The sequence below is a fragment of the Aphelocoma coerulescens genome, chromosome 26 (assembly GCF_041296385.1).
Source record: "Aphelocoma coerulescens isolate FSJ_1873_10779 chromosome 26, UR_Acoe_1.0, whole genome shotgun sequence".
NCBI lineage: Eukaryota > Metazoa > Chordata > Aves > Passeriformes > Corvidae > Aphelocoma > Aphelocoma coerulescens.
The window spans coordinates 3884852-3911603 of record NC_091039.1 but is presented as its reverse complement, the minus strand read 5'-3'; the positions used below and the strand labels follow the sequence as shown (position 1 = coordinate 3911603).

At 44.7% G+C, this 26752-nt stretch overlaps 2 protein-coding genes across 4 annotated transcripts; both read right to left on the bottom strand.

Moving 5' to 3' along the window:
* On the bottom strand, window positions 1–20782 carry CSDE1 (cold shock domain containing E1). The gene is made up of 20 exons (XM_068996124.1): window positions 20696–20782; window positions 16833–17270; window positions 13451–13649; window positions 12676–12785; window positions 12245–12337; window positions 11631–11728; window positions 11402–11483; window positions 10942–11070; window positions 10647–10772; window positions 9712–9924; window positions 7948–8088; window positions 7702–7860; window positions 7031–7138; window positions 6053–6228; window positions 5546–5658; window positions 4789–4908; window positions 4404–4582; window positions 3290–3453; window positions 2060–2192; window positions 1–1413 (listed from the first exon to the last, which is right to left on the bottom strand). Exons 3-20 carry the CDS (start codon window positions 13647–13649, stop codon window positions 1366–1368), a joined length of 2391 nt encoding a protein of 796 aa, XP_068852225.1. The 5' UTR covers window positions 16833–17270; window positions 20696–20782; the 3' UTR covers window positions 1–1365.
* A 1267-nt stretch (window positions 20783–22049) lies between these two features.
* Window positions 22050–26752, bottom strand: SIKE1 (suppressor of IKBKE 1). 3 transcript variants are annotated; one of them, XM_068995793.1, is made up of 5 exons: window positions 26435–26750; window positions 26248–26353; window positions 25796–25938; window positions 23808–23921; window positions 22050–23411 (listed from the first exon to the last, which is right to left on the bottom strand). In XM_068995793.1, the coding sequence occupies exons 1-5, from the start codon at window positions 26591–26593 to the stop codon at window positions 23325–23327; spliced, it is 609 nt and encodes a 202-aa protein (XP_068851894.1). In that variant the 5' UTR covers window positions 26594–26750; the 3' UTR covers window positions 22050–23324. The 3 variants fall into 3 exon arrangements, with proteins under 3 accessions (XP_068851894.1, XP_068851892.1, XP_068851893.1); XM_068995791.1 differs by having other exon boundaries at window positions 26248–26752; XM_068995792.1 differs by having other exon boundaries at window positions 23343–23431; window positions 26248–26752.

Below are 26752 nucleotides of genomic sequence, written 5' to 3'. Positions count from 1 at the left end.
TTTTTTCAAAATCAGTAAAACTTTATTCTATTTCCATTCTTTGCCATTAACAGAAAAAAAATCGGAGAAAGCAATGTTTTGTTTTACAAAGATAATGCATCTCCCAGAGAAGAAAACCCTAAATTGAGAATAGAGGTAACATGGAAAAAAAAAAAAAAACAAACTGGGAAAAAAAAAAAAAACCAAAACAAAAGAAATTAACCAAAAGAAAAAAAAAAAAAAACAAAACAAAAAAATCCAAACCACAGTACTGCGCTCTATTCCAAAAAGTAACTCCTGATCTTTTTGGTTAAAGTAATACTTAGACCAATCATTCAGTTTTCTTGCTTGATAAAGTGTGACTGGGGAAATGGAGGGAGGGGGGCAGGGGAGGGGGAAAAAAAAAACCCCAAAATAAAACAAAAAAACAAAAACCCAAAACAAAAAAAAACCAAAAAAAAAAAAAAAGCACACAGACATCAACTATTCACCTTGATGAAAGTCTCAATACAGCTATGGAAAGCCTAAGTATTTATTCTCTTACAGTACACTGGGTGCCGGCTGCAAAAAGAACAAAAAAAATGTATCCACTTCAGGCACAACTTCTTTCTTTTTAAATTTAAATCAGTAAAAGAAACTGGGTTTAGAAGCTGCAGTGTTCTAAGCAGCAGCAGATTTGTGCATTGTTTTAAATATATTTAAATTACCACACTGATGGCACACCTCAGCCTTATGAAATTCTGCACTGTCTGTTCCAGAACACTACAAAATCCACCGACCCTGGGAGAGACTTGCACTGAGCTCTAAGGACTGGCTAAAGGAGTCAAGTTAAATGAACTAGGAAAACACTGTAACATTTGGCCATCAACTCAAGGTATCTGAATGTTTGTGGAGATCTAATATAAACTGAACTTATTCCACCCTCACATGGTCCTCAGAATTTGAGCAGAGTGAGCTGAAGTGAGTCTTCCCTTCCACTCGGGAGGGAAGATAATGCAACTGAGCACTAAGGCATAATAAACCTTGGCCAAAAACAAGGATAAAGCATCATAACTGTAGTGCAGAATTCCACAAGGTCTGCCCGAGCAGAGCTGTCTATGTTTACTCACAGAGGCAATGGAGATTGCAGTTACCAGTTGCGTTAAATGCACCATTCAAAACAAGCTTCTAAAATGTGATACTATAAGGCGCCATCTTAAAGTTCTCCAGAATGCAACTGTGCAGAAATTTAAAATGGTTTTGTAAATTTAATTTTAAACATAACATGAGAAGGTGTTAAAACTGGTGGAATAGCTTCTGAGAATTTGGAGGAAGGGATGAACAGGGAGATATTCAGTACCCTTCGCCAGCCCCACCGCGCGGCCCAACGTCGCCATGGGGTTGGGATCAGTCTATAACACCAGCCTGGCGGATCTTTCTCTCTGCACCAAATCCCTGCAAGGAAAACAGAACAAACTTTTAGCTCCAGCACCACAGAATCATGAAATCATTTAGACTGGCAAAGGGCTTTAAGATCATCAAGTCCAACTGTGAACCAGGCACTGCCACTGGGCTTTTGAGGCAGAGCTTGATCTGGTCCATCCAAGCAGCACCTTTCTAATTAGTCATGTTTGTCTTCAGAAACAGAGACAGCAACAAAACAGGTTCTGTGGGGTGTTCCTTGTAGTCCAAAACACTTCAGAGATTCCAGACACTTCTCTCCTCCTGCTTTATCAAGAGCTGGCAGAATTTTGTGTGAAAGCCATGTCTGGGTAAATGGATTTCACTTGCTATCTCTGAAGTTTATAAATGAAAAGCAAACTAAGGCAGCCAAGAAATCAAGACAGAAAGGCTCCAACACTTAGGCAGCAGTGGGTTTCTTCTCTCCTGCGTGCTCCACTGAAACCACAGCACACATCACTGACACAGGGCACAGCACTGTGCACGACAATCCACCCTCCCACAGCAGGCCAGGAGTCCACTCCAGAACAGAAGCAGAGCCCAGGAGCCAACAGCTCAGGCCCCCGGCAGAGGCAGCAGCGTTGTTACCCCAGCCAAGCAGCCCCTGCAGTGAGTGATGCTGCCCTGGGTGTGTCTGTACCTTTGAGTTGTCGGGGCCCCGGGGCTGGCGGAGCACCGTGAGCCGCGGGGCGTTGGCATCGTCCAGGTTGATGCTCTTTAAACGGTTCACGAGTCTATCGGGACGCGGAGCAGCCACGGCCTTGGCGCCTTCGCTGCAAGAGAGCACACACAGGGCACTGTCACCTCCCCGAGCTGGGCAAGGCACCCCAGGCTTTTGTAGGCCTTGACTACAGTCATGTAGAGCAGTTAGAGACTGCAGAATTGATACTGTGTGGCAGCAGAGCTGGCTGACAGCCTGTCCTCGCCCCAAACCTTCCTCTCCACACAGGACTCTGCAACAGCAGGAGCTCAGTGCTCTCCAGAGGGTGTTCTTCAGGCAGCAGAGGTGGTGTATTTACTCTCATGCACACCTGACCAGTGTTTCCTACGTTTCTATTGCCCAGAGAAGCTGTGGCTGCCAATCCCCAGGAGTGTTCAGGGCCAGGTGGGACAGGGCTTGGAGCAACGTGCAATGGTGCAAGGTGTTCCTGCCCATAGCAGGGTAGAACGAGATGGTTTTTAAGTTCCCTTCCAACCCAACCCATTCTGTGATTCTGTGATTCAACTGCAATAATAAAGGCTTGCAAGTTGCCAGTATGTCATGGCAGAGCATTAACATCTCTGAAGATGATGGGAACACAGAATTTTGAGACAAAATCATCAGCTTTCTATTACTGCTGAAGTGCTATCTCAAGCTTAAACAAAATACAAATTACGCAATTTTCTTCAAGTGCATAAACAGTTAAAAATACCCCAAACCCATGACTTGTATGAAATGCCATGCCAAAAAGAAGAGCGTCTAACAACATGAGTTTTCTATTTAAAAATTAAAGCAGCTCTTCAAGAATCAGGTGGCAGCACTGTGGAATGGGTTGGCCAGAGGCCAGCACCCACACAGGAAAACCATCAGTTTCCTTATCGTTAACTTCTACTTGCAAGGCTGTATCCAAATTCCTGCTACAGGGGGAGTTTAAGAATAGATTAAAAAGAGAACAAGCCATCTGTAATTAGGAAGAGCTGGAGTGCTGCTACTGCCTGCACTGGATCCTGTCTAGGAGCTGGGAACTCTCAGGTACAGCTCTCCCTGGAGCCAGCTGGAATCCAGAGCTCCTGTTCCAGGAACATCCAGCTCAGGCAGACACAGCCTGCAGGGCTCTGCTGGGATGCAGACACTGTGCCAGGGTCAATCCCTTTAACCTCAAAGCCTCACCAGACACGCCACACGTTACAGGCACTGCATTTTCCTGTGCGCTGGTTCAGGATTACAGAGAACTCCACTTCATCCCCAGCCTGGAGCTCCACACCATCCTGGACTTCTTTGACATGGAAGAAGAGCTTTTTGCTGTCACCAACTTCATAGTTAATGAAACCAAACTGAAAAGCAACACATCACAAGGTTACTGATTTGCTCTGCATGCAGACAGATGCAGTAACTTAACTCATGGCTGCAGTTTAACTACTTTCAAATAAAACTCCAAAACTGTGGTGCCTAACAGAAGTGGAAATGCAATTTCTACAGTGATCAGAATATTCTGTCTGGAGACAACACTTCTGGAAATCCAAGCACTCTTCCTGGCATTGTTAAGTCACATTTAAATCCTAAAGTCTATAGAACAAATTCTGAAAACTGCCCAAGTCCTGGCAGCTGTGTTAAACAGAGAACAGCGGTGCCCCGAGCTCTGAGACTCCACCCTGAAGCCACAGCAGCAACCACTCCATTTCTGGCCTGTCACTGGGATAAGAAGCCATTTACTTCTATTTCCATTCTACTCATGTATAAACCAGGAATACTCATCCAGCCTCTCCATAAATGACTGGAGATTAGTGCTGCACAGTATCTATAAAAACAGAAAGCAATTGCAGCATTTAACATTTTAATCATTCCAAGATGCAACGAAGATCAGCTTTCTCATTTCAGGTGGCCTGTAATCACTGACTGCTTAATGCTGTGAAGAAGCTTCTTCCAGAAGCAGAGCACATGCATGTTTTGTTTTTCTGAACACTTTTTTAACATCCTGTTCAGCAGAAACCAGCACTTTCTAGGACATCTCAAACCCAAACCTTCAGAATTAACTGCTGCCTGGCAGTTCTGATGATTCAGCACCAAACCCAGCTCTGAGCTCACCTTTACTCAAGTCACACCAGAACCTGGCATAAGGCAGCACATGGGTTACACACAGCTGCTCCCTAGAGCCGGAGTCCAGAGCAATCCATTTGGGCACAGCTCCCTAAATTCCAGTGCTGAAGTGGTTCTCAGTTGCTCTGTGCCAGCTGGAGCAGTTACTTCCCATCACCACAGCCCTGGTGCTCCCAGGGTCACTCACCTGGTCCTTGACACACTCCACGGTGGCCCTGCGGAACGGGGTGATGTTCACAGCCATCGTCTGCCCGTTCTGACCCAGCACACACAGCTGGAACTTCACTGTCTCCCCCTTCTGCAGACAGTCACCTTTGTTGGCCATGCCAACAATTCCAAAGGGATAGACCTCTCCTTTCATCTCACCTGGGGAGGAAAGTATGAGACAGAACTGAGGGGCTTTTCCCACCTGATTTCAGATTTCCAGTATTACAAATGCTGCTTTTACAGTCAGCTTAGCAGTGTGGATACAGTTTGCAGTGTGAATGAAACCTTCAACACCTCTATTTACAGTGCATTCAACTTGTGCACTTGTGAAAGGAACACTTAATTTTAAGAGGAACCAATCTTACCATCCTCCATGACTTCAATCATGCCCTGGTACTCTGTCTGTGTGGGATCTACACTCCTCAAGGGACGAATTACTTTACCAGAGTAAACAGTTGGATCAGCTTCTTCAGTGATACCATTCACTGAAAAGAGACAGAGTAGAAGAACAGGATGTTTTAATCATAGTTTATTTTAAAACTGATTTAAATAAGTGATTCAGATTGACCAGGAGTCAACATTTTGCACTGCATGACACTGAATCAAAAGCACACTGACATTTCATACATGGAAGCAGAAAAATTTTCCTCAAGAAACTTAAGGTCATGATTTGCTTTTCAAGCTTCAAAGTGTTTCACTTCTTTTCCACTGCATTCCCTACTCTCTTTAATCATCCAATAATCAAAGTATGCATTCCCCCCACCCTCAAGTCCTTAATACCCTCCCCCATCTGCTCTCCTCCTGCAACCTTTCCCCTGTGAGGTACAGCACAATTAGCACAGGTACTGATCTGGCCAGTTCTGCCACTCAGCCTCTCCTTATAACCCCCAAGCGAGGAGGGCAGAGGACACTAAAGATGCAAAGAATTGCTACTGTGCACAGAACTGTTGGTCTGTGCTTGTCTCTGGAAACCCAGGCAGCAGCTTCCACAAAACCAATGAGGGACCCCACACAGAGCATCTTCTTGCTCTCAGCTCCCACTGTAAATGGATCATTAACAAACTTTACCCCTCAGCATGTGCCAAGAGCCCTGTAGGCAGAAAACACCAGGTACAGCCTTACCTGCATGTGTTTTGTTCACTTTCTCTGCACTAACTTTGTTTCCTTTGCCTTTTGACAAGCTGTATTCCACAGTGTCTCCAAGTTCCAGGCTATCAATATCACCACAATATTCACTGCAGGAACAGAATGATAAACAGTTCTCCTTTATTTACAAGACAATAGTGATGCTCACCCAACATCCGCATCAGTTATCAGAAATTACTTAAATCCCTCAGCATTTTACAAGGAATCCTCATTCAGGGAAGTGAAGCATTTCAAATATATAACACAACTGGATTTCTTGGCCTGGGATTCAGAGGCACAGAACACCAGGACTGCTGACTAACAGAAAAGCCTGAACCAGTCCAGCAGAGATGACAAATGAAACTGTAGATATCTAAGCATATATAAATATATATATATTCTGTGTGCGTGTAAAGTGCAAATGGGTTTAACACTCAACCCAACAAAACTCCACACCCTCCCACTCCCCCCAGACACACAATCAAATATAAAACTGTCATTCACCTGTAGTGGAAGAAGATCTCCTTATCATGATTAGCTGTTTCAATAAACCCAAAGTTATCTTTCAGGGCTGCCACGTATCCTAAGAGCCTCTTGGAGCTGTAGTTGCGTCCCAGCATCCTGACAGAAACAGCTGTCTGCAGCCCAGTTCTCTTCACTTCACACACACAGAACTCAACCTGGTGAAGAGTTGTGAATCAATACCAGATAGAAAAATGCAAAGAAAACCATGACCACCAACAACAAGACCCCCAAACTAACTAATTTTGAAGCTGTGTAGCTCTGCAGCAGTACCTGGGCTCTCCAGGAAAGTCATTTCCTAGTCACTACTTTCCCATAACCACGTCAGCCATTGACATTCCTACATTCCAGGGAGCAGCATCACACCTGGGATACCTGCAAGGCAAACCAGCCTCCAGCACTCAGCTTTTCACCCCTTAAACATGAGAATCGTTCTGTCCATGGGGATCACCTCCTTTCCCTACACTGCTCACCAGTGGCCCACAGTGGGATGTGCCTCACTTCACTCTTTTGTTTCAGTTTTTAGAAACAATAACCAGTAACTAGAATGGCACCTGAGAGTTTCCTTGCTCTTCCTGATCTCCAAGCTTTTTCCCTGTCCATTGTCTCTCAGGCCAGTATGCTCATGAGGGAATATTCTCTCTCTTCAATATCCATCTTAGTCTCTATGCTCTTATTATGCTTGATTCATTTCCTCTTGACAAGCAGTGTCCACTTAGTGATAAAAGTTCTTTATTTAAAAAGCATCATTTACACAGTAAGACACTATCTGCATCTATAAATCACCAGGTTGGAGGGTATTTTTTACTTATGCAGAAGACTGACCCATTTAAACACAATATTCCAGGTAATATTACACAGATGCCTCGTCCTCCATTTGTTCCAAGTAAAGGCAAAGAGAAGCTCACACCCCACAATGCCCAGAATAGTATTTCCCAATAGTGCACTTAATTATCTTGCCTTATCTCCTATCTGGGGATTAGTAGATCCTTCCACATCCTTGGCCTGGTAAGGAATGGTCAGTTTTACTCCACAGTCATCATACACAATTATTCCATCCTCAGCTTCCTGAAAACAAGAGGTCAGAATTCAGCAGTCAGTGCCTCTTTATGAACAGTTTCCTACACACAGTTCAAGCACTGCTCATTGGAGTCTTAGTGGTTGTACAGTAACTGCTCAAAAACACAACCAAACTCTGGGTAAGGAGCTTTAAATGATGCCAGACAGTATTTTAAAAGGCAATGAAGTATTACCACCAGTTCCAGGAAGCATTTAGTGGAACTTTAAAGTATTTTGGCATTGTTTAAAGCAGCATAATAAAACAGTAAGAGGTCCTCCCTGTGAAACTTAATCTGAAATAATTCTAACTAGAATCTTACGTAGTGACTCCCCATCAAATTCCTGGGAATTATCCTCAGCAACAGTAGGATCATTAGTGATTATTAACAATACTTCTATCATCTTGTTCAGATAAGTCAGTTTTCACTGACTGCTCTCATCAGCTGTAGTTCACATCTATACAGAATAAACAGTGCTTCAAACCAGCTGAATTAGAGATTTTAAGGAAGCAGCCTCAGACTGTAATGGCAGGAATGCAGAACAGATATTCACAAGCAGAAGAGCAGCATTACCTTCTCTTTGCCTTTATTTGGGCTAGTGGCTTTGGCTGGAGTGGCTTCTTTGTCTATAGTGCCCACAAAACGATGCTCTGACTGGGTGTGGAAAGAAACCGTGCCCTTGGGAAGCTTTTTAATCCTTATGGCATGGTTCCTTTGGGCAGACAGCATATCCTGGAAAATAAATCCATCACGTTATAGACAGACCGTGCATCGTTTCTTTAAAAGCTGAGATTTTATAGGAGTATTAATCCCACTTACAGGAACGACGGTGAACTCTACTTCATCAGAAATATGGAGCTGATTTCCATCCATGATCTCACTGAAGTGGAAGAACATCCGAGCATCCCTGTCCACACACTTAATGAAGCCAAAGCCATCCCTCATTGCTGCAATCACACCCTGGAACAGCCAAATCAACAATTACAGTTTTATCCCTGGTATGTGACATCTGTCTGCAGCTGCTCCACATGTCAGGAGATGGCAGGAAGGCCTGAATCCTAGGAAAATACTTGGTTTAAACAACATCCTTCCTTGTAAACCCTGGTGCTCACAGCCCTGGTCAACCTGAAATGCAGACAAGTTCGTCCCATCTCATTCCTGAAGTTAACTCATGATGAAGAGTGGAGAATATTAATTTAAGCCACTATAACAAGGACTGAAGTTGAAGAACCTGCCAGTACCACTACACAGAGAACACGATGGGGCAGCTCTACAAACACTATCATCTATAAGAGTGCATAAATCATACAAACACACACTAAACATACAACTACCTATAAAAACAAGAAATAAAATCAGTGCTCAGACAGAAGTTTAAGAGAAAAACCATCAGATTTCCAGACACAAATGAAGGAATTATAAAGAAGCTGTTAAACAAGACTCCCATACCCGCTGGGTGTGTGTTATGGGAACATACTCCCATGTTACACAGGAGTTTAGTGGCCTTGCTGATAACCACTAGAAATGGAATGCTGAATGATAAACAGAATATACCCAAACCCTAGTACCGGATCCTGCCAGAATTAAGAATGTTAATTCATTAACATATTCCCTTCAACCCAGTTATTACAGAGTTTAGCAAGTCTCAGGACAAGCTTAGAGGATCTGAATGACAGTGCAAAGGTACATTCTTCTCTTAAACAGCTTTCACAAACTCCAGCAAACCAGCCAACCTTCCTAGAAGCTGCCAACACTTGTCACCCCAATGACAGCTCAACTCAGGCAGGCAAATGTGTGTAGCCAGAGCAGAAATACGAGAAGTCTGTAAGAGAGAAACCCAAAATCTCAAAGGTTGAAGCCAAAACTTAGGGTTTTTTTACAGCCAAGGGTCCCTAATTCACAGCACACTGATGTGACGACACTAATTGAACTCCAAATTGCAAAGGAAGGCAAAGATACAGTCTAGTTGGAACAGAACCAACATTCCAAGTTACAGGAATTAAAGATATTCTGTAATACTCATTAGCACATCCATCTTAGTCCCTGTAATCCACAAAGAGTTTTTTATATTGAGAGAACTCTGCTCTCTACCATCCTCCTGCATGACCTTCAGACAGAGATTGGCCAAAAAACTTGAAATCCAAAAGCTCCTCACAGTGCCTCCTCCAATTATTTACACTTTTCACTACCTGAACCAGGGTCTTCCAGTTTTCCTAAGGAACATGAGTGTTTACCTATTTAGACTCGAGTATGTGAATTTTAAACAAGCAGCTCAAGACTACATTACTTCTGTCTGCTATAACCAGCCAGCAATCTCCTCCAAGAAAGCCAGTTAATGTTTAATTTCCTAATATAATTTAGATGTTAAAAAATAGTTGAGATTTTATTCTTCTAAGGCAAAGATGCAGAGCGTTAATTCTGAATTTTCTACTTTGTTTGCACTGCAGATCTGAGAGCTGGATTTCAGAGCAGGCAATGGAACACACAAGTGCTTTTTGTATCTCTTGTAGAAAACACCCCACACCTCATGTTTTACTTGCATTTCCCCTCAAGAATGAGAAATTGTTGGAGATGGATACTTGCCATTTCTCTAGTTTCATTAGTAAACTGGAAAGTGTTGGGGAGAACCTCGATGTTGGTGGCTCGTTCCAGTTTGTCGCGCCTGTCCGTGGAAATGTTGAATCGCACGTGGTCACTCTCCAGCAAGGTCACCTTGGATTTTGTATCCTTGTCTCCAAAGGGAAGCTCTTTAGGAATCACAAAGTCCACTTTGATGCGGCCGGGTAATGGATCGCTCTGGGGACAGAAAACCCAGTGGGAAGGGTGAGTTCACCAGCAAGGCTCAGCCCAGCTGCAAACAGCACAAGTGCTTCTGCCAAATCCTGCTGGACTCAGGCTCTGCTCCATTTCCACCACTCCTCATCTGGAACTTGCCAAATGCAAGGTGGCTTTTGGAGCTGTTGGTTGGCTAATGGGTTTTTTAAGCCCCACCCAATACCAAAGGAATTCTCTCTATTTCAAGAGAGAGTTTATAACCACACTCACAATACTTCTAAAAGGCAGGTTCTTTCTTATTAAGTCTTCAAAACACCCCAAACCTCCCCACACCAACAGAGACTCACCTAAAACATTAATGGAAGTGCTCATGAACACTTCTCCAAGTCCAACATTACAGCCCAAAAGCCTCATTAACTGTTAATGCTCACAAGAATCCACAGATCTGGCTTATCCTAGCAAATATTCTTCCCCTTTCCCCTACTCTTTTGCTTTAAGGATATGTCTTAACTCCACAAAATTTTACAGCAAGTATTTGAAACATGAAAGAAAACACACACTCCATCATGTACCACTACCCTAACTCTTCCTCTTTGGATTTAAAATTTAAAAAAGGGTAAATCTTTACTCTGACATGATGCTTACACAGCAAACAGGTACTGAGAAATGGCAGTAACTGTTTGACTGGAAGTCACGACAATAAAACCAGAATTGCACAAATTTAATTAACTACTGAAATTCACCTGGTTTTTGCTGGGTACTTTTGGAATTACTTTGGTTACAGTTCCTTCAAAATGTTCAATGCTGATATCTTCAAAAATGACAGTTCCTTGAGGCAGCAGTCTAACATCTGTTGCAACTTCTTTACCCTAAGAGCACAAAATCAGTCAAACATCCAAAGAGAAGACAGAAAGTAACAGACATTTCCCAGTGAACCTCAATGAACCTCCTCCCCCCTTTTTTAAAGCTGCAGAAAGCAGAGAGCTGTGCAATTATGCCCTAGGACCTTGGCTTCCGTTTTACTGGATTTCGTCTTACATTTCTGTCTTTGATTGTAAACTCCACATCATCACCAGGCTGTAAGGTTTCTAGGTCACCTTTAAATTCACTATAGTGAAAGAATATCTCCTTCACGACATCACCTCTCTCAATAAATCCAAAGGCTTCCTGTGAACAGAAAAAAAAAGTGTTTAATTGTCCATTATAGGAACACACCAGTAAATCATTTAACAGGTTCTGTTAAACGCAAAATAGACTCAGAATCTCAGTACAGCACTTCCAAGTGTACACAGCTGACTGCCACAAAATATAAACAGAAATAAATGGAACTTTCTTTGTCAAGAAGGGCCTCAGTATCAAAGATGAGCTGTTTAAACCGTTTCACACAATTTACACCCACAGCCCGAACTGTTCACAGCTCTTAACAACTTAAATATTACTTTGAACAGCACTCTTCAAAATAGCATTCCATTTTCAAATGAAACTTAGAATCACTTACTTTCATGGCACAGACTACTCCTTGACAGCGGGCTTGTTTCTTTTTTAATAGCATAATGTTACGAGCACTTACAGCACCAGTACTAGAGGGAAAAAAACAGAGCAAACTGTAAACTCAAAACTGAAACAAAAATTAAGATTGTATTTCATAGAATAGTTATTGGAATAGGTATGAATTCTGCCTGACTACTAAAACAAAATATGAAGCCAGAAAAGCAATACCAACTTACTGTTTATTTGTATCAATTATAAAGTTTATTTTATCTCCTGTTTCCAGCTGTACATTGCCTTCAACATCCTCTGGGGTGTAAGTCAGGTAAAATACTTCCTGTAAATTAACATTAACTAAAATTACTCTATTTGCAGAATAATTCTTTCATAGAAAGATTAACACAATTTTAATAACAATATCTGCCTAATTTAGCAAGAAAATAAACAATAATCAACATGGCATGCAAAACATTCTTTTTCCATCGTGCTGTTTTGGTGAGTCTGTAACAAGCAGCTCAAGTTGAAAGGTTTTGTACATGGCCAACTTTAAAGGCCAATTCCTGAACCTTAGAAGTTCAAGGTAAGGATACATGAACTTCATCAAGTTTAAAAGAGAACAACTATTTGGCTCTAGGAAGTTCTCCACAGATATAAGCAAGCAAACTGTCTGAATAACATTATGTTTTGTAGTAATTACCAAAGCATGCTTTTTTTTTTTTGGCCAAAAACCGCACAGTTCAGTGCAGTGTCAATTGTCTACATTAAATTGCACTTTTTTTGTTGTGTTTTTTTTTTTCTCATAGACCACAGTGATGGATCAGTGAAGAGTTCAAGTAAAATACGCAAGCTTTACCCCATTACGTTCGTAGCAAACACTCCCTGTTGGACTTTGACCCGGGGCAGCTGGAGATTTACTCTCTAAATTGTGAGGAACAGCACACACAACCTACCAGTCAAAAAAAAAAAAAAAAAAAAATTTCCATTGCTAGTCATTTCAGGAGTGGCATTGTTGAACACAAAATGAATCTCAGTATCCTCTACTACACACTCAGCAGGGAATGCCACACTGCAACTATTCAATCTCACAGAACACCTCTTGGCTCTAAGAAGTGTTTGGAGCCAAGTAAGAGCTCAAACTGAACTTCTGAATTTTTACCAGAACACACTGAAATATATTTCAGTGTAACTATACTGTAGCTAGTTTATATCCATGCTAAATGAATCCAGTTTTCTGTGCTGGAGTAAAGGATGGAAATGATGCAGGTATAGAAAATAGGCACTAACTTGTCCATTTATTCGTTCTTCAGGTAATATTTCTGGCTTTATCTTCACCAATTTAATAGCAATGGGTTTTCCAGTTCGGCGATCAGAAGACACTTCAAACTCAACATCGTCTGCAAGACAACCAAACATTGCAATGTTGTCAGAGTCCTGCTTGGGATTGGGGTTTTTTTACAAAAATCACTAAATGGCTGTGTTTAAGAATTCACTGCTTGTAGCCAAACACAACCAAGTAGAACTTGGGTGCTTTTGTTATCAAGGAAGGACACATGATTTACAAATATTTTCTGGTTATTCTGCTTATTATCTCCTGTTGCTAATGAACTATTCTGGTGTAATTCCACAGTAATTCCCTCCCCCTGGCCTGCTCACTATACAGCAGACTACACACTGAAGTTCAGACAACACAACAAAGGCCATTAAACAGTTTAGAAACTTCACTCTCACGGTTAATTATCAGCATGAAGTTGCAGCCTCCTCATGCTGAAAAACACTTGGCCATCCTCAAATTCTAAACAAAGAAATAGGGGGTACAAGAGGTAAATTCTCCCACAGTCCGAGTACTTGCCTCCATCTCAGCTAGACAAGTCTGACCTAACACTTCACCTTTTCCTTTTCCACAACAGTTTGTACCACAAGCTGCACAAAGCACTGGGAAGGGCTCCTACCAGGAATGGTGGATTATCCACTGTCAGTTTAACCCCAGAAGCAGCAGCCACGAGATAAGAGGCTTTATGACAAGTGGAAGAGACTGGTGTTGGTCCCAAAGCTCAGTTACCTCCTACTTTGAGCTCCTGCAGGTTGCCATTGTACTGGGAGCAGTGGAAGAAGAGCCGGGCCTGCCGTTCCGAGCACTGGATGAAGCCGTACGAGGTCAGCAGCTTCTCAATAACCCCGGTCTCGCGCAGCGCTGCCGAAGTACCATTGGGGTACCCGTTGTGTCCATTGTTGTGGAGCAGGTTTGGATCAAAGCTCATCTGGGTCACAGAAAGCACAGGGAAAGATCAATATTTGACATCAGTTTCCTTCCTCCACATCCCCTTTAACACAGTAACACAAAGAGTTTGTGTAAGTTACTGACATTCTTAAAATGTGGTTTTAAGTTTTACTCTGTTCTTAAAATAGGGTAAAACCACTAAAACAGTTGAGCTTTTTTAACACAGCAAGCCTTAAAATTTATGCAGGCAACGTATTTGTAAAACAAGCCAGAACTGTAACAGCAAAACAAAGCTTGCTTAGAACAAAACAGACTTCTGGCATTTTTCAAGTATTACACCTCAAAGTACTCCCACATTCACTGGTTCATACCAGAGCCTGAAAATATCTGAAGTATCTGCTCTTCCAAATTAAACAGGTGATTAGGAAAATGCAACAGTTCTGAATCAACACAATTAGGTTCAAATCCCTGCATAGCTTCTCCCTAGTTTATGTGTTCAGTCTTTCATACTTAAAAACGGTATTAAGTAATTATACAGTTTTGCATAGCTATGGAATTAATAACCAGAATTAAACTAACATTCCCGTGGCAGAGAAGCTCAAGTGCTAGACAGATACAGAAGATTTGAAAATAGCATTAAACTAAAGGTGTAATGAACTGCTAAATTAACTGACATCTACTAAAACATTTCCTCTTACGGGGTGTTTTTTTCTTTTCAAGTCAGATTCACTCTTGGAACATTCCCAACCCCTTTACCAACTCACGGGCTTTTTGATGTACGAGTCTCATTTTTAAAGCAGGGCACTTGGACTTACAGGTTAGCAATTAAATCAGATGAAATGTACACCCCACTAAACACTGCAGTTCAAGACAGACAGCTGAAGCAACCCTCCTCCCTCCAAACAGTCAATATGCATCTTAAAATATACAGAATTATTTGTTCGTTTCCAGAGTATTTAATCTGGAAACGGAGTGAGACCGTATCTGTTCTCTGCTTTCTTGCTGCAACAAGCAGAGAGATTAAAAATTACTCAGCAATGTGTTTAGCTGAGATAAAAGACACCTGAGCAACTTGTAAAAGGGTCATGTTTCTCACTCTAACACAGCCAGTGAGTTACTCAATGTATTAGAAGGCACAGCATTCTTATTCTGCTGTTTGAAAGTCAGTTTAAAAGTGATCAAAGAGCACCAAAAAACACCTGCTGTGAGGTTCTTGGGCAGAAATCTTTGGTCTTTGAGACTGGCATTAAAAAAATAAATTGGAAACAAGCACACAAAGCAAAGATTGACAGAGTTCTGCCCTCCAAGAGGAGGAGGTCTTCTCCCCCCTTCTGGTTCAGACCCACGTGGGGTAGATGTAGATGAAGAAAAACACAAATAACAGAAGGTGGGGGAGTGATATGAGGGGGCAAAAGGAGCCCAGGACAGTGCGCAATGGTCTCCATCCCACAGCACTGGTCAGCACTTCCACAGCACAGTGTTACCACCCAAGGCTCTTTGAGAATTCAGTGAGCTGCTGAATCTGCTGCGGTATCATTTCTGTAACATGCACTGCTTATTTCCTTGCTCTACATCTCACTTTTCTTTCCATTAAAAATTAGTAACAATCTCTTAATTTTAATCAGTGCTGCCCTCTTATTCTTACCCTACCAACCTGCAGTTAAGTGGCATAAATCAATACCCTTAACATATGTAAGTCATGAAATACTGTCATGTCAGAAAATAATGAATCAGAAACATGACCCCATCGGAGATGCACAGAGAACTCCAGCCCATCCTTCTGCTCCTCAAAGGCCTCTTGCCAACAAAGGCAGCCATGGCTTTGTCCAGCTGAGTCTTGGAAACCTCCATGGACAGAGGTTCCACCACATTTCTCGGGTAACTTGCCCCAGCAAAGACCTCTTTCCCCTCCTGTTCAGCCTAAACTGTTCAAAGGACAAAAGCCACAGCAGTCACATCTTTATTATGTTTAAAGAACACATTTTCTCTGAGTATCTAACAAAAAGCACTTGATAAAGCTGCTAAGATTTACTGACTAGTTCCTGTCAGCATCAGTCCAAGATAAGAACCCTCATATTTTGAGGAAGGCAACCCCAAGACATTCCACACAAGAAAATGTCCTTGGGGGAACACAACAGCTGAAGAGTTTTAAGCCATCCTAGAGTTTGAAATACTTTTCAAAAATAAACTGGTCCTGCAAGTAGGGTGACTGGGGGAAGGGAAAATGGTATGTTATTATACCTTATCCCAGGAGAATTACAGGCTAGAGCATTAACCCATTCTGAAAGCTGGAATGAACCTGCCAAAGGCTTTTGTGAGTCACCAAATGATCACTTCACCTCCAATGCAAGGGAAGCAACAAACAGACACACTGCCTCAAACATGAACTAAAGGTACATCAGAGAGAGGAAATGACAAAAATCTAACTTAAAATTTAGCTCAGAATAGCCTCTCTCAGGGTTAGAAAGCCACAGTGCTTCACCTCCTGCTCAGACTACAACTGCATGACATCATTTGAACAGTCTGAGTTTAAAGGAGCATTAGCAGCACAGCACAGAGAACTCATCAATCCTCCAAAGCCTGGCAACCTCAGTTCAAAGATTCCTCAGGTGGCACTAAAATTTGTTGTGCAAAGATACTTCATATATCAGCAGCTGTTCCAGCTAATTATCAAATTCTTACATCTTGTAACAGGAATATGAACTATTAACCTCACCAACAAATACTCAGAGGAAGAAAAAGAATACCTGTGCTGTAAGATTAAAGGGATTGGAACCACAAACCTACTGTTACTAGAAGAGAGAAACACCGGTAATCAGCTCTTAAGGATTATAAGTATTGTTAAATAGAACCATATTGCAGGTACTACAAATTCACCATACTACTACTACATGAACATAACAGCAAAGAGTCATGGAACCACTGAATGGTTTGGGTGGGAAGGGACCTTAAAGCTCATCCAGTCCCACCCCTGTCATGGGCAGGGACACCTCCCACTGTCCCAGGCTGCTCCAAGCCCTGTTCAGCCTGGCCTTGGACACTTCCAGGGATGGGGCAGCCACAGCTGCTCTGGGCAACTTGTGCCAGGGCTTCCCTATTAAATGAATTTATTATCAAGAACTATTAAAAAAAACCAATCCAATCCACCCCCTTCTGTTAAAAACTTAGTAAGAACCAAATTTAAAAATACACATATAACTCTTTCTCCACCACGTGCACCAACCTCGCAGTGATATTCAAATATTGCACTTTCAGTAGTATTTGCCGATTCTTCTGTTTCAGCACAAGTTTCTAAGGATGAAGACTGCTATTATTTAAAAAAGGGAACAAAAGGAAGAGAGACAAAAAGAGAAAGAAAAAGATAGCAAAAGAAGGTGATCTATCAAGCTCTAGAGAATACAAGTGCTGCTGCCCTGGGCAGTTTCACTACAGCACTGGAGAAAACAAAGACTACTATAGCAGCGTCGGGACGTGCTCTTTTGAAGCTGTTGAGTAGGCACAAACTTCTTGTTTCAGATCAAGCCTTGTATCTTCTTCAGTGTAAGTTGCCTCTTCTTTGGTCTTGAGTTGTTGTTACGATGTGGTATACTTAGATTCTTTTCCTGATCTGAACTTGAAGCAGCAGTTTCAGGTGGTAAATTCTGTTCTGTTCCACTTCATACTGGAGAAAGGAAAAACACACATACACTAAGTATCACTTTAAAGGAAATGCTCATTAAATCACACAATGGATTCGTTTGCAAGGGACTTTAAAGACCATCTAGTTCCAAACCCCCTTATAGATCAATTCTAGGTCTTACCAATAACAGGTGCATTTCCTCTACCTTAATACAGTAGGTTTAATCCATGTTAGGAAAAGCTGTTTTACAGACTTGTTTGGTGTTCCCATTTCCAGTTTTGTTTTCCAAAAGACTACCTCCAAGCCACTGAGATGGTACTTCCAATTTTGAACTCTTCAGACATGCTTAGGCATCTCAGGAAAGGTCCCAGTGTGTACCATTAAAACAGCAACTTCATTTTGATCATCAGTATTTGACCAATTAGCAAGCCTTAGGCCTCCAATCAATAACTTTATATGGGTGCTTATTAATCAAATTATGCCATAATTTATATGTGCTTGCACAGATCCTCAGGGGAACAACAGACTGTATATATACATGGGAATTAAAATTTCCCTAGTTATTTATGTTCCAAAGATTAAGTTAAGGACCAGTAATACCTGAAGCATATTTAGAATTGTATAAAAATTAACAAACTTCTCAATTATGTGTACAGACACTGCATGTAAAATTAACGCAGAGCCATTCTCTGGACTTCTGAAACAGTTTTTGTAAAATGTTGATTACATATTATGATATTTGTGTAGCTAACACCAGGAAGAAATCTTTCTGCATCAGTAATTAGTTAGCAATTAATTCTCTCCTAAAGTTTTCCAGTGCCACTTTGTCTTTTCATGAGAAAAGCAGCTTCAGCAAACTGCCACCTACCACACAAAACAAAACCTTACAGAAATAGAAGCCTTCCTTGAAAAGAAATCAAGTTTTGAGTTTGTTGCTTACTCAGTAGATAGATAAAAAAAAGGGGGATATTTTTGTGGACAAAAGCTGCTGAGAAGCAGCACAGCTCTGACCCCACAGATACACTGGCAGGTTCTGCAGTAACTAAAGGTACGAAGCATCAGAGCACAACTCTTCCCCAAATCATTCCACAAGTCCCACACCAAAAGAGAAAAAATACGGACAAAGCGTATTTCTCTAGTGCAGCGGGAAAGTGAATTTCACAACTTACACTGACCTTTGAATTCCCTCTGGTAACTTGAAAGAGTCACTTTAAATGACTGAAACCTGAATGCAAAGACACTTCAAACTCTCACCCTTACCCCAGTGAAAACGCCGAGTGAAGCCAGCTACTGCAAGAAGCCCAAACCCCAAATGTGCAAAACTCATCACCAGTTTTACACAAGTTTGTATTTCAGTGATCTCCCCCAGCCGAAGCATCTCCTTCAGCCACCACTCAGAACTTCCAGCCAGAATGAGTTTTCCTGTCAGACCATTACACACAGGTGGAATAGACTAAATAAAGTGAGTGAGGGCTGTTCAAACCTGGCATGAAACGGTTGCACTGAAAGATTCAATTCTAAAATATAAATCAGAAGACACAAAGCTATTGCAGAGATAACAGTATTGCTACTTTTCCCTCACCTCAGCACTACATTGGGGCAACGGTTACCACAATCTCTTTCAGGACAGTGTTATTTTGGGGCAGCATTTCAGCTCTCAAATGAGCACACTGCATCCCAGGAACTGCACAGACACACTTGGAATCTTCTTACTTGTGTACTTCTCTCTCATTTAATTAGACTGATATTATTAGAGCTCTCCTAGAGATGTGACTTGTATCATATTACACTTACAATTTTTCTGGCCATAAAATACATCACTTTTTCATTTAATGATCAAAACACCTCATCTGATCAAGTATGACTAAAGCTAATTTTATCAGTCGTGGAGTAAAGGTATAAACCTTTCAGTTAAAACCCAGTCTGATTTGATAACAAGACGGGTTTACTACACTTAAGTTATTTTTTTAAAATTGCTTATCAAGCAAGCATAACTCAAGCAAAAAGAAAAAGATATCTCACTGTGCTCATCTGCCTCAAATTCTTTACTTTTTAATTCAGCTACTATAAATACTCCTCCAAATGGTAAACACCCTGAGCAGCTGCCCAGCCCCCAAGTCTCACTGCCTTCAGCATTTGGGTATTTAGAGCTGAAAGGTTTAATGCAAAGGCAAGGAAGAGCTGGGCCCTGGTCTTGAGGCCTTTCATGTGCAGATTCTGCTAAATGACAGCAAGTCACATGAAGCTGTTCACAGCCAGAAAGCACCTACAGAGCCCCACATGGAACCTGCCCGATGACAGCATTGTTCTGCTTCCCATTTTCTTCACATAAAGAGGCAACTGCAAGGACCTGCATTCTGTGGGTCAGAGCATGTGCTTCTAGAAACAGCCCTCTATGACGTGACCAAGGTACATTTTAGTAAAAATAAAACTTTGTTTTTTCAGTGTGCACACACAACACAGATCCGTGGAGATCAGGCTCCTCCATCTCTTTTCAGAGGGATATTGGAAAGCAGCACTGATCATTTGGCTCTTGGGCACCGCAGCCAGTACGTGACAGCTATAAGACCAGCCACCACTACAGAAGTGAAGTCCTTTTCACGCCAGAAAAAAATACGTATATGGGGGAAAAAAGAATTAAAGAAGTGCCAAGGACATATGTAAAGAATGTGTGGAGAATAAAACCAAGAAAGTCCTTAAAACAAAAACCCAGGTTTTTTAAGGGGTGTGTGTGGTGCGGGGACGAGCCCCACGCTGGGTATCGGCGCTGACAGCAGAGAACCGGGCCCGGACCGACGGAGCCACCCAGGCCCGGTCCCTCCAGCGGCCCCGCTCGCTGCGCTGCACCAAGATGGAGGCGGCGGAGCGAGGGGCGGCGCCGGGGCCGCCGCCAGCGGGGCCGCCGTGCGCGGGGGCGGGCGGCTCAGGCCGGTGACAGCGCCAGGGCCGTGCGGGCAGGACGGGCCGGGGGGAGCACCCGCCCCGCACACAAAGGGGGGCGATGGCGGCCGCTCCCCGCACACAAAGGGCCGCGGCCGCGCTGCGCCGGGCGGGGCCGCGCGCGGCACGCCGGGAGCCGCCGCCGCCCCTCCGCCCGCACGGCCCCCGCCGCCCGCCGGGGCCCGGAGCCCCCGCGGCGCCGCCCCCTCCCGGCGCGGCCCACAAGCGCCGGCGGCTCCCGGGACGGCCGGTCCCAGCGCGGCCTCGGCGCCGCGGCCCTCAGAGCCCCGCCGAGCGCAGCGCGCACCCGGCGCCCCGCGGCCGCCGCTACATCCCCGCGCCGCCGGCCTAGTAGGCCGCACCCCCCAACCACCACCACCCCCCCCCCCCCACCCCGCGCGCGCAACCCCGGCGGGGCTCCCGGCGCGCTGCCCCGGTGCGGACGGAGATGCGCGGGCGCGGGCCCTGCGGCGCCCGGAGCCCGCCGGGGCGGGCGGGGGTGGCGGCGGCGCCCGGCCCGCACTCACCCCAACAGCTCAGCGCCCCCGCTCCAGCGCCGCCATGAGCAGCACGGCACGGCACGTAGGAGAGAAATCACGGCGCTCTCGCGAGAGCCGCCCGCGGACGGGGGGGGAAGGGGCGGGGCCGCGCGTGCGCGCCAGGAGCCCGGCCGGTGGCGCTCGCGGGCACGCGCCGAAGGGGATGGGGGGGGCTGTGAGGGCGGCAGCGCCCCCTTGCGGCCTGGGGAGGGAGAAATGGCTGAGGGGAGAGGCAAAACGCGCGGGGGGAAGAGAGGGAGAACTTCAATGAGGGGAGAGAAACCCAGTGAGGGGAAAGAGAATCCCGGCTGATGGCACAGAGCCCCGGCTGAGGGGAGACAGAAGACCTCGGGAGAGGAGAGACTGAGACGGCTGAGGGGAGAGGGAGAGCCCCGGCTGAGAGGGGACGGAGCCCCGGCTGAAGGGGAGAGAGAGAACCTCGGCTGAGGGAGGGAGAGCTCGGGCCGGGACGGTGCAGCGGGCACGCTCCAGGCCCTCAGGAAGCTGCGCCCTGAGGGGACACCTCGGTGCTGGGCAGGCAGAGCTCGAGGGAGGGACACGAGCCTTGCGCTCGCTGAAGCTCCCACTGAGCTGAAGGCTCGGGGGAGACGCTTTGTGTCTGGACTCCGAGAAGGCAGAGCCCTTCCAGTCCTGAAGCTCCAGCCCAGTTTCCAACACGAGTGGAGCAAGTTCTGAAAATGCCCAGCAGCCCTCAGGAACCATGTACAACGGGCCATTTACAGGCACAGATTCCAGTTACAGATCCAGAATGGGAGAGGAGCAAATGGAACGTGGAGCTGTGCCAGGGGAGTTTAGGTTGAGTATCAGGGAAAGGTTCTTCTCCCCGAGGATGCTGGGCACTGCCCAGGCTCCCCAGGGAATGGGCAGAGCCCTGAGGCTGCCGGAGCTCCAGGAGCATTTGGACACCGTTCCCAGGGATGCCCAGGGTGGAATTGTTGAGGTGTCTGTGCAGGGCCAGTGGTTGGACTCCATGATCTTTGTGGGTCCCTTCCAACTTGGGATATTCTGTGAACATATTTGAACTTCCCTTGCCAATTTTCACCGGCTACTAATTAACAATAAACTCAACCAAAGCAACTGCTATTTAGTTTCTGGTTTTTTTCTGGCTGCACAGCAAGGACCCAATTGGAGAGATGTTACCCTACACTGAGAGAGTGAAGATAAAAATTCATCACAGGCATTCCAGATGATGTTAATTTGAAAGAGAAAATTCAACATTTTAGTCACTGTAACATTTCAGTCAGGTGCAAAAGGCTTGGGAACATGCAGAATACATGAAATTCCCCCCGGACTCACAAAACAGAAAACACTCGAGAAAATATTTCCCATTGGATTTTTTTTTTATTCCCTCCTGAACAATTTCTAATAGAAAAGGATTGTATACCAGAGCACTCCTGTACAGATAATCCCTTATATCTACCAGTCTTGCTGGATATTCCAAATTTCACAATGTCTCCAGTGTTCACTGTCTCTCAGTAAACACAGGAACGAGTCACCTTCTGCATCTATCAAAAGTCTCACTTGGGAAAAAGTGGCATTAAAAATTTAAGCTAATAGTGGAAATGAGATGTTTACTGTTCTTGGAAGATTATTCTTTGATCACAGGTAGGACAGAAATCTTTATATAAAAGTGTCGTTAAAAATACCACCCTATTGAGAAACTCCTACAAGACTGCACCTCTAATTGCACTCAATACAGGACCTGCAGTAACTATGGGACACCTGTCACCAGACTCACCTGTGATGTGACATTAAAAAACCTGTGTATGGAGGTGGTTTGGTTTAGTTTTGAGGCAGACCTGAGCTCATTGTGCCTGAACCCAAAGCAGTGGGAGGCCAAAGAGCTTTGATCTGCAGGTGCTGTGCTCTGGCAGGCTCTGAGCACACCAACGGAGCAGGGCTGGCTGATAACTGGGAGCACTGTAAGGCTGGGACAGGTCTATCGACCAAAAAAGGTTAATCCTTCAAAAATGTGTGTGTCAGGAAGGGTCCTTAACACCAATCTTCACCCCTAAAACAAGGTAAAGTTTGCTCTGAACAGGAGTAACTCCTTCAAGTGCTCTGCTGGCATCTGCTGTTATCTCACTGCCCCTCAGCAGTGGCAAGGTAACAAAGTCAGGCCAGCCAGAATCTGAGGGTCACTCACTCTGCAGAGCCCAGCTGCCCTGTGCAGCCAGAGCAAACCATGGCCCTGCCATTCACACTGTGGTTTCTCAATCATCTCTTACTCCTTCCATCAAGCACAATAGTCACAACCTGCATTATGTTCTCTAGCTACACACAAGATGGATTTAAGAGCCATCTGCACAGCTGGAATTATTAACTAAAGCTCATAAAAAAATAACAAAGGGAGAAGAAATGAACCATCACAAGGGAAGACACATCCAATACTTCAGTGTTAAGCATCTGAGTGCTGCAGGTACTAAGACAGAGCAGGGTGCAAGCTTTTGCCATCAACACTTCAGAAAAATGCAGAGAAAACAGCCCACACACATTAAGGATAAAACAAATATACAAGGAAACACCTGAAACAACAAATCCTTGTCAGGTAGTTTCATAACAGTCTCTGAAGGCTTGGAGATGAGGTTTTTGTGGCCTAAGCTTCACAGTCTGGCAGATCTCTCCCCACCTCGAAGGATTCTTTGCTGATTGACAGCAGCTCACGCAGCTCTTTGTTTTCAAGCTGCAAAATCAACATTTTTGCTGAAATAGAAACGAGCTAATTCACAACTAAAGGACTATCCCAGAAAGGTGCTAATTCATAGTTAAAGGATGTTAAACAGTCCCACTCCTTCACAGACACACCACACAGTTTGTAAGGCAAGTATTAATACAGTGCTGCCACAAGGGGAACCACATAATTTAAAGCTTATCTTTTGCTTCTGGCTTTATTTATATATACATATAGATATATAAAAATAATATGAACATTAAGAACTTGAAAATAATCATGTTCTGCATTTCCTGACACCGTCCCCAAATTCTCAGTAAGTCCTTGACACAAACATAGACAATCCAGACAAAGTCTAGAGACCCCCAAAGCTCATTTTATCTTCAGCAACTGGCTCCTGGTTCTTACCTCCAACTGAGCCAGTTTCTCCTGAACTTTAAAGAACTGCTCATCGTCCACTTGAACAGCTTTTCTCATCACCTCTCCCATCTCACATATTCTGTCTATTTGACTTTCAATTTCCTGAAAGACATAAAATTAATACATGCAGTAAACCCAGGCAAAAGCAACAGTTGTAATTTATCCCTTCTAAATCACTTGCTTCCATTTTCCTGATTTTGGATTCTCCTTCTGTTTTGAATTTTAATCCTTTCCTCCCAAGCACTTGCAATCCTTTCTACCTTGTATACTTAAGGATAAGAACTTGTACCTTATTGTCCTTTATCAGGAGTCATCAGTGAAAACAGCGAATAGACACAGCAGCCAGCAAGATAAGGCACCCTGACTTAAAGGGAAATAATCTCAAGTGTGACAAGGTCTGAGACAGCAGATTCAGGTTCATGTGAACATGATTAGTAGGCAGCAAATTTTATATTGCTTTATTAGAAAAGCCTGACTGAATTTATAAAGACACCAAAAATAAAAGCAAAGAAGATTTCAAGAGTGGAGTAAACAACCTTATCTCAGAAGAACATCAAGCAATAAAACTAAAGCAAGTAAGACCAGAGCCTCCTGAGGCAGATTTTAAAGAATCTGTCTAGATACAGAAATAATCCTCTGGAAGATGCATTTTGCAGAAGCTCAGAAATGTACATGGAAGCAACACTGACACATCCCAACATGGAGCTCCTGCTTGAAGAGCAGTACATCACATAATGTGACAGGGTGGAGTTTCTTTAAGTGCCCATAGTTCTTCTACTGCCTCTGGAAAATAAATGTATCACAGAGCAGAGGAATCAGGTTTGAATTCCATTATTCAGAAAATATGTAAACAAATTAGAGCATCCAGAAGAGAGCTGGAGAACACGAAAGACTTCTGGGAAGAAACATTATTATTTTTCTAAACAGGAAGATGGTTATAATAAGAATATAGTTCTTCTAAAGACATTAGAAGTTTGTTACTTTTCTCCAAATGGTGGGGAGGAAAAAACTCATGGACTTAATCTGAAGTACAGAAGACTTTGCCTAGATATTGAGGGAGTCAAGGGACATCCCTTCAAGGGTTCCTTCAGAGCCTTTTCAGCTTCGTATTGTCAAGTTTTGTTCAGATGTAAAACCTTGATAAACAGCAATTCGTGCACTCAGGCAGGCAGTGGAAACCAGACATTGCTACACCACTTACCTTCAGAGGAGTTAAGCAACTCATGAAGGAGAACCAGTGAGTTGCCACATATCAGTGCAAAGACACACACGAAAAGAGTTAGGCTGGCTCCAGTTCCAATGAAAAATCACAAGTTATGAGATGTCACTGGGTTGAACCAACCTGCTGCTCTCTAACCACATAAAACTGCATTTTAAAAAAATGCATAATACAATTCCTAAGTTTTAAACAGAAATTTCATGTTATTCTATTCTTATTAGATACCTAAATATGAAACAGGCAGCAGTTATCAGCAGCCACATCTCAGAGTTCTGAAATCACTGAGCCCAATCTGGACAAAGGGACACTTTTAGGCCACTGCACTGAGTATCTGGATTTAAAAACACTTGGGAGTGAAATTGCTTTACGAACTAAACACATGCAGCTTACAGAGATTTAGGAAGTTTTTTCCCCTGCATTACAGCTACTGGACAGGAATGATAACAACTTGGATATCTTAGATATTATTATAAAGGATCAGGTACATTAAGCTTAACCCAGGGAAGTCACCACCTGGTTGAAAGAAAAAGCCTCCACCTGGGCTGTGAAGGGGTTTCACCGTTCAGTGTCCTCTGGGACAGCTGTTACAACCTGTGTGCTCTGAAAGGAACAGAGGGAAATATACCAGCAAAGAGGGACCAGATTTGGAGAAAATGTATTTTGGAGCATTGACACTGCAGGAATGGAAACAAAGATTGCATGACAGCGAGCAAGAGACAGGGTACAGGGGTATTGAGCACTCGCCATCCCACCTTACCCCAGAATTAGCCTGATGGACTTTCAAGACTGGTTCTGCATCTTCACGTTTTCTCCCTTCCAGAAGCTGTAGCATCTGCTTCCTGTACTTGCTCATGATGAGTTCTAGCGCGTCCTGGTGCTCCTCCAGCGAGACCCACAGCTCTGCAGAACACAGCACGTCACGGCCACGACCGGCAGCCACAGCAGGAGCCCCGAGGCGGTCGCTGGGTACCAGCTGGCACTGCGGTGGGGCTGCCCGGATCCCCTCGGCTGAGGACATTCCCTGACCCGGGACCCACCGGAGCATCCAGCGATTCTGCCACAGGCGACACAGACGCACCTCTGCTCCCCTCGACAAGACCTTCCCGCCGGGACATCCTCCGCACACCGCCCAACACCCCCGGAGCCCCTCTGCACATCACCGCCAGGATCCGCCCCCGAGCCCCCAGCAACGCCCCCGGCCCCGCTCACCCCTGTTCTCCTGCTGCAGGTCGCGGATCTGTGTGTTCTCCTGCGCCAGCACCACGTGCGGCCGCAGCCGGGACGGGTCGGGTCGCTCCGCCGCGGCGCCCGGGCCCTGCCGAGGAGACACGGGGGTCGGCCCGGCCGCCCTGCCCGGGCCCCGCCGAGACACGGGGGTCGCCCCACCCGCGCTCACCTGGTCGGCGCAGCCCGCGCCCGCCTCCCGCATGGCGGCCACGCGCCGGTGCAGCACGGCCGACTGGTCGATGAGAGACTCGGCCGCCGTGTCGTGCTCCTTCAGCCGCTCCAGCAGCGTCCGTGCGTCCGTCAGGATCTTATCGATGGTGCAGCTCATGGCGGGCAGCGCTGCTCACGCCCGCGGCGGGCCCATGTCCCTCGCGGCCCCCGCCGCCGCTCTCCCCCCTCAGTCCCTCTCGGCCCCGCTCCGGCCCCGCCGCCGGGCGCGGGCGGACGCGAACCCGCGGGGCCGGGACGCCGCTTCCGCCCGCGGCCA

Excerpts from the sequence above, each read along its gene's own strand:
- CSDE1 (XM_068996124.1), bottom strand. The coding sequence starts at position 13,649 with ATGAGCTTTGATCCAAACCTGCTCCACAACAATGGACACAACGGGTAC. Across the intron at positions 6,229-7,030 it reads ATCCCCAGATAGGAGATAAG|GTTGAGTTCTGTGTGTGTGA; the intron begins GCAAGATAATTA and ends ACTCTTCACCAG. Across the intron at positions 4,909-5,545 it reads AGTGAACAAAACACATGCAG|TGAATGGTATCACTGAAGAA; the intron begins GTAAGGCTGTAC and ends GTCTCTTTTCAG.
- SIKE1 (XM_068995791.1), bottom strand. The coding sequence starts at position 26,593 with ATGAGCTGCACCATCGATAAGATCCTGACGGACGCACGGACGCTGCTG. Across the intron at positions 25,939-26,247 it reads CCTGCAGCAGGAGAACAGGG|AGCTGTGGGTCTCGCTGGAG; the intron begins GTGAGCGGGGCC and ends TGTGTTCTGCAG. Across the intron at positions 23,922-25,795 it reads TCCATCAGGCTAATTCTGGG|GAAATTGAAAGTCAAATAGA; the intron begins GTAAGGTGGGAT and ends TATGTCTTTCAG.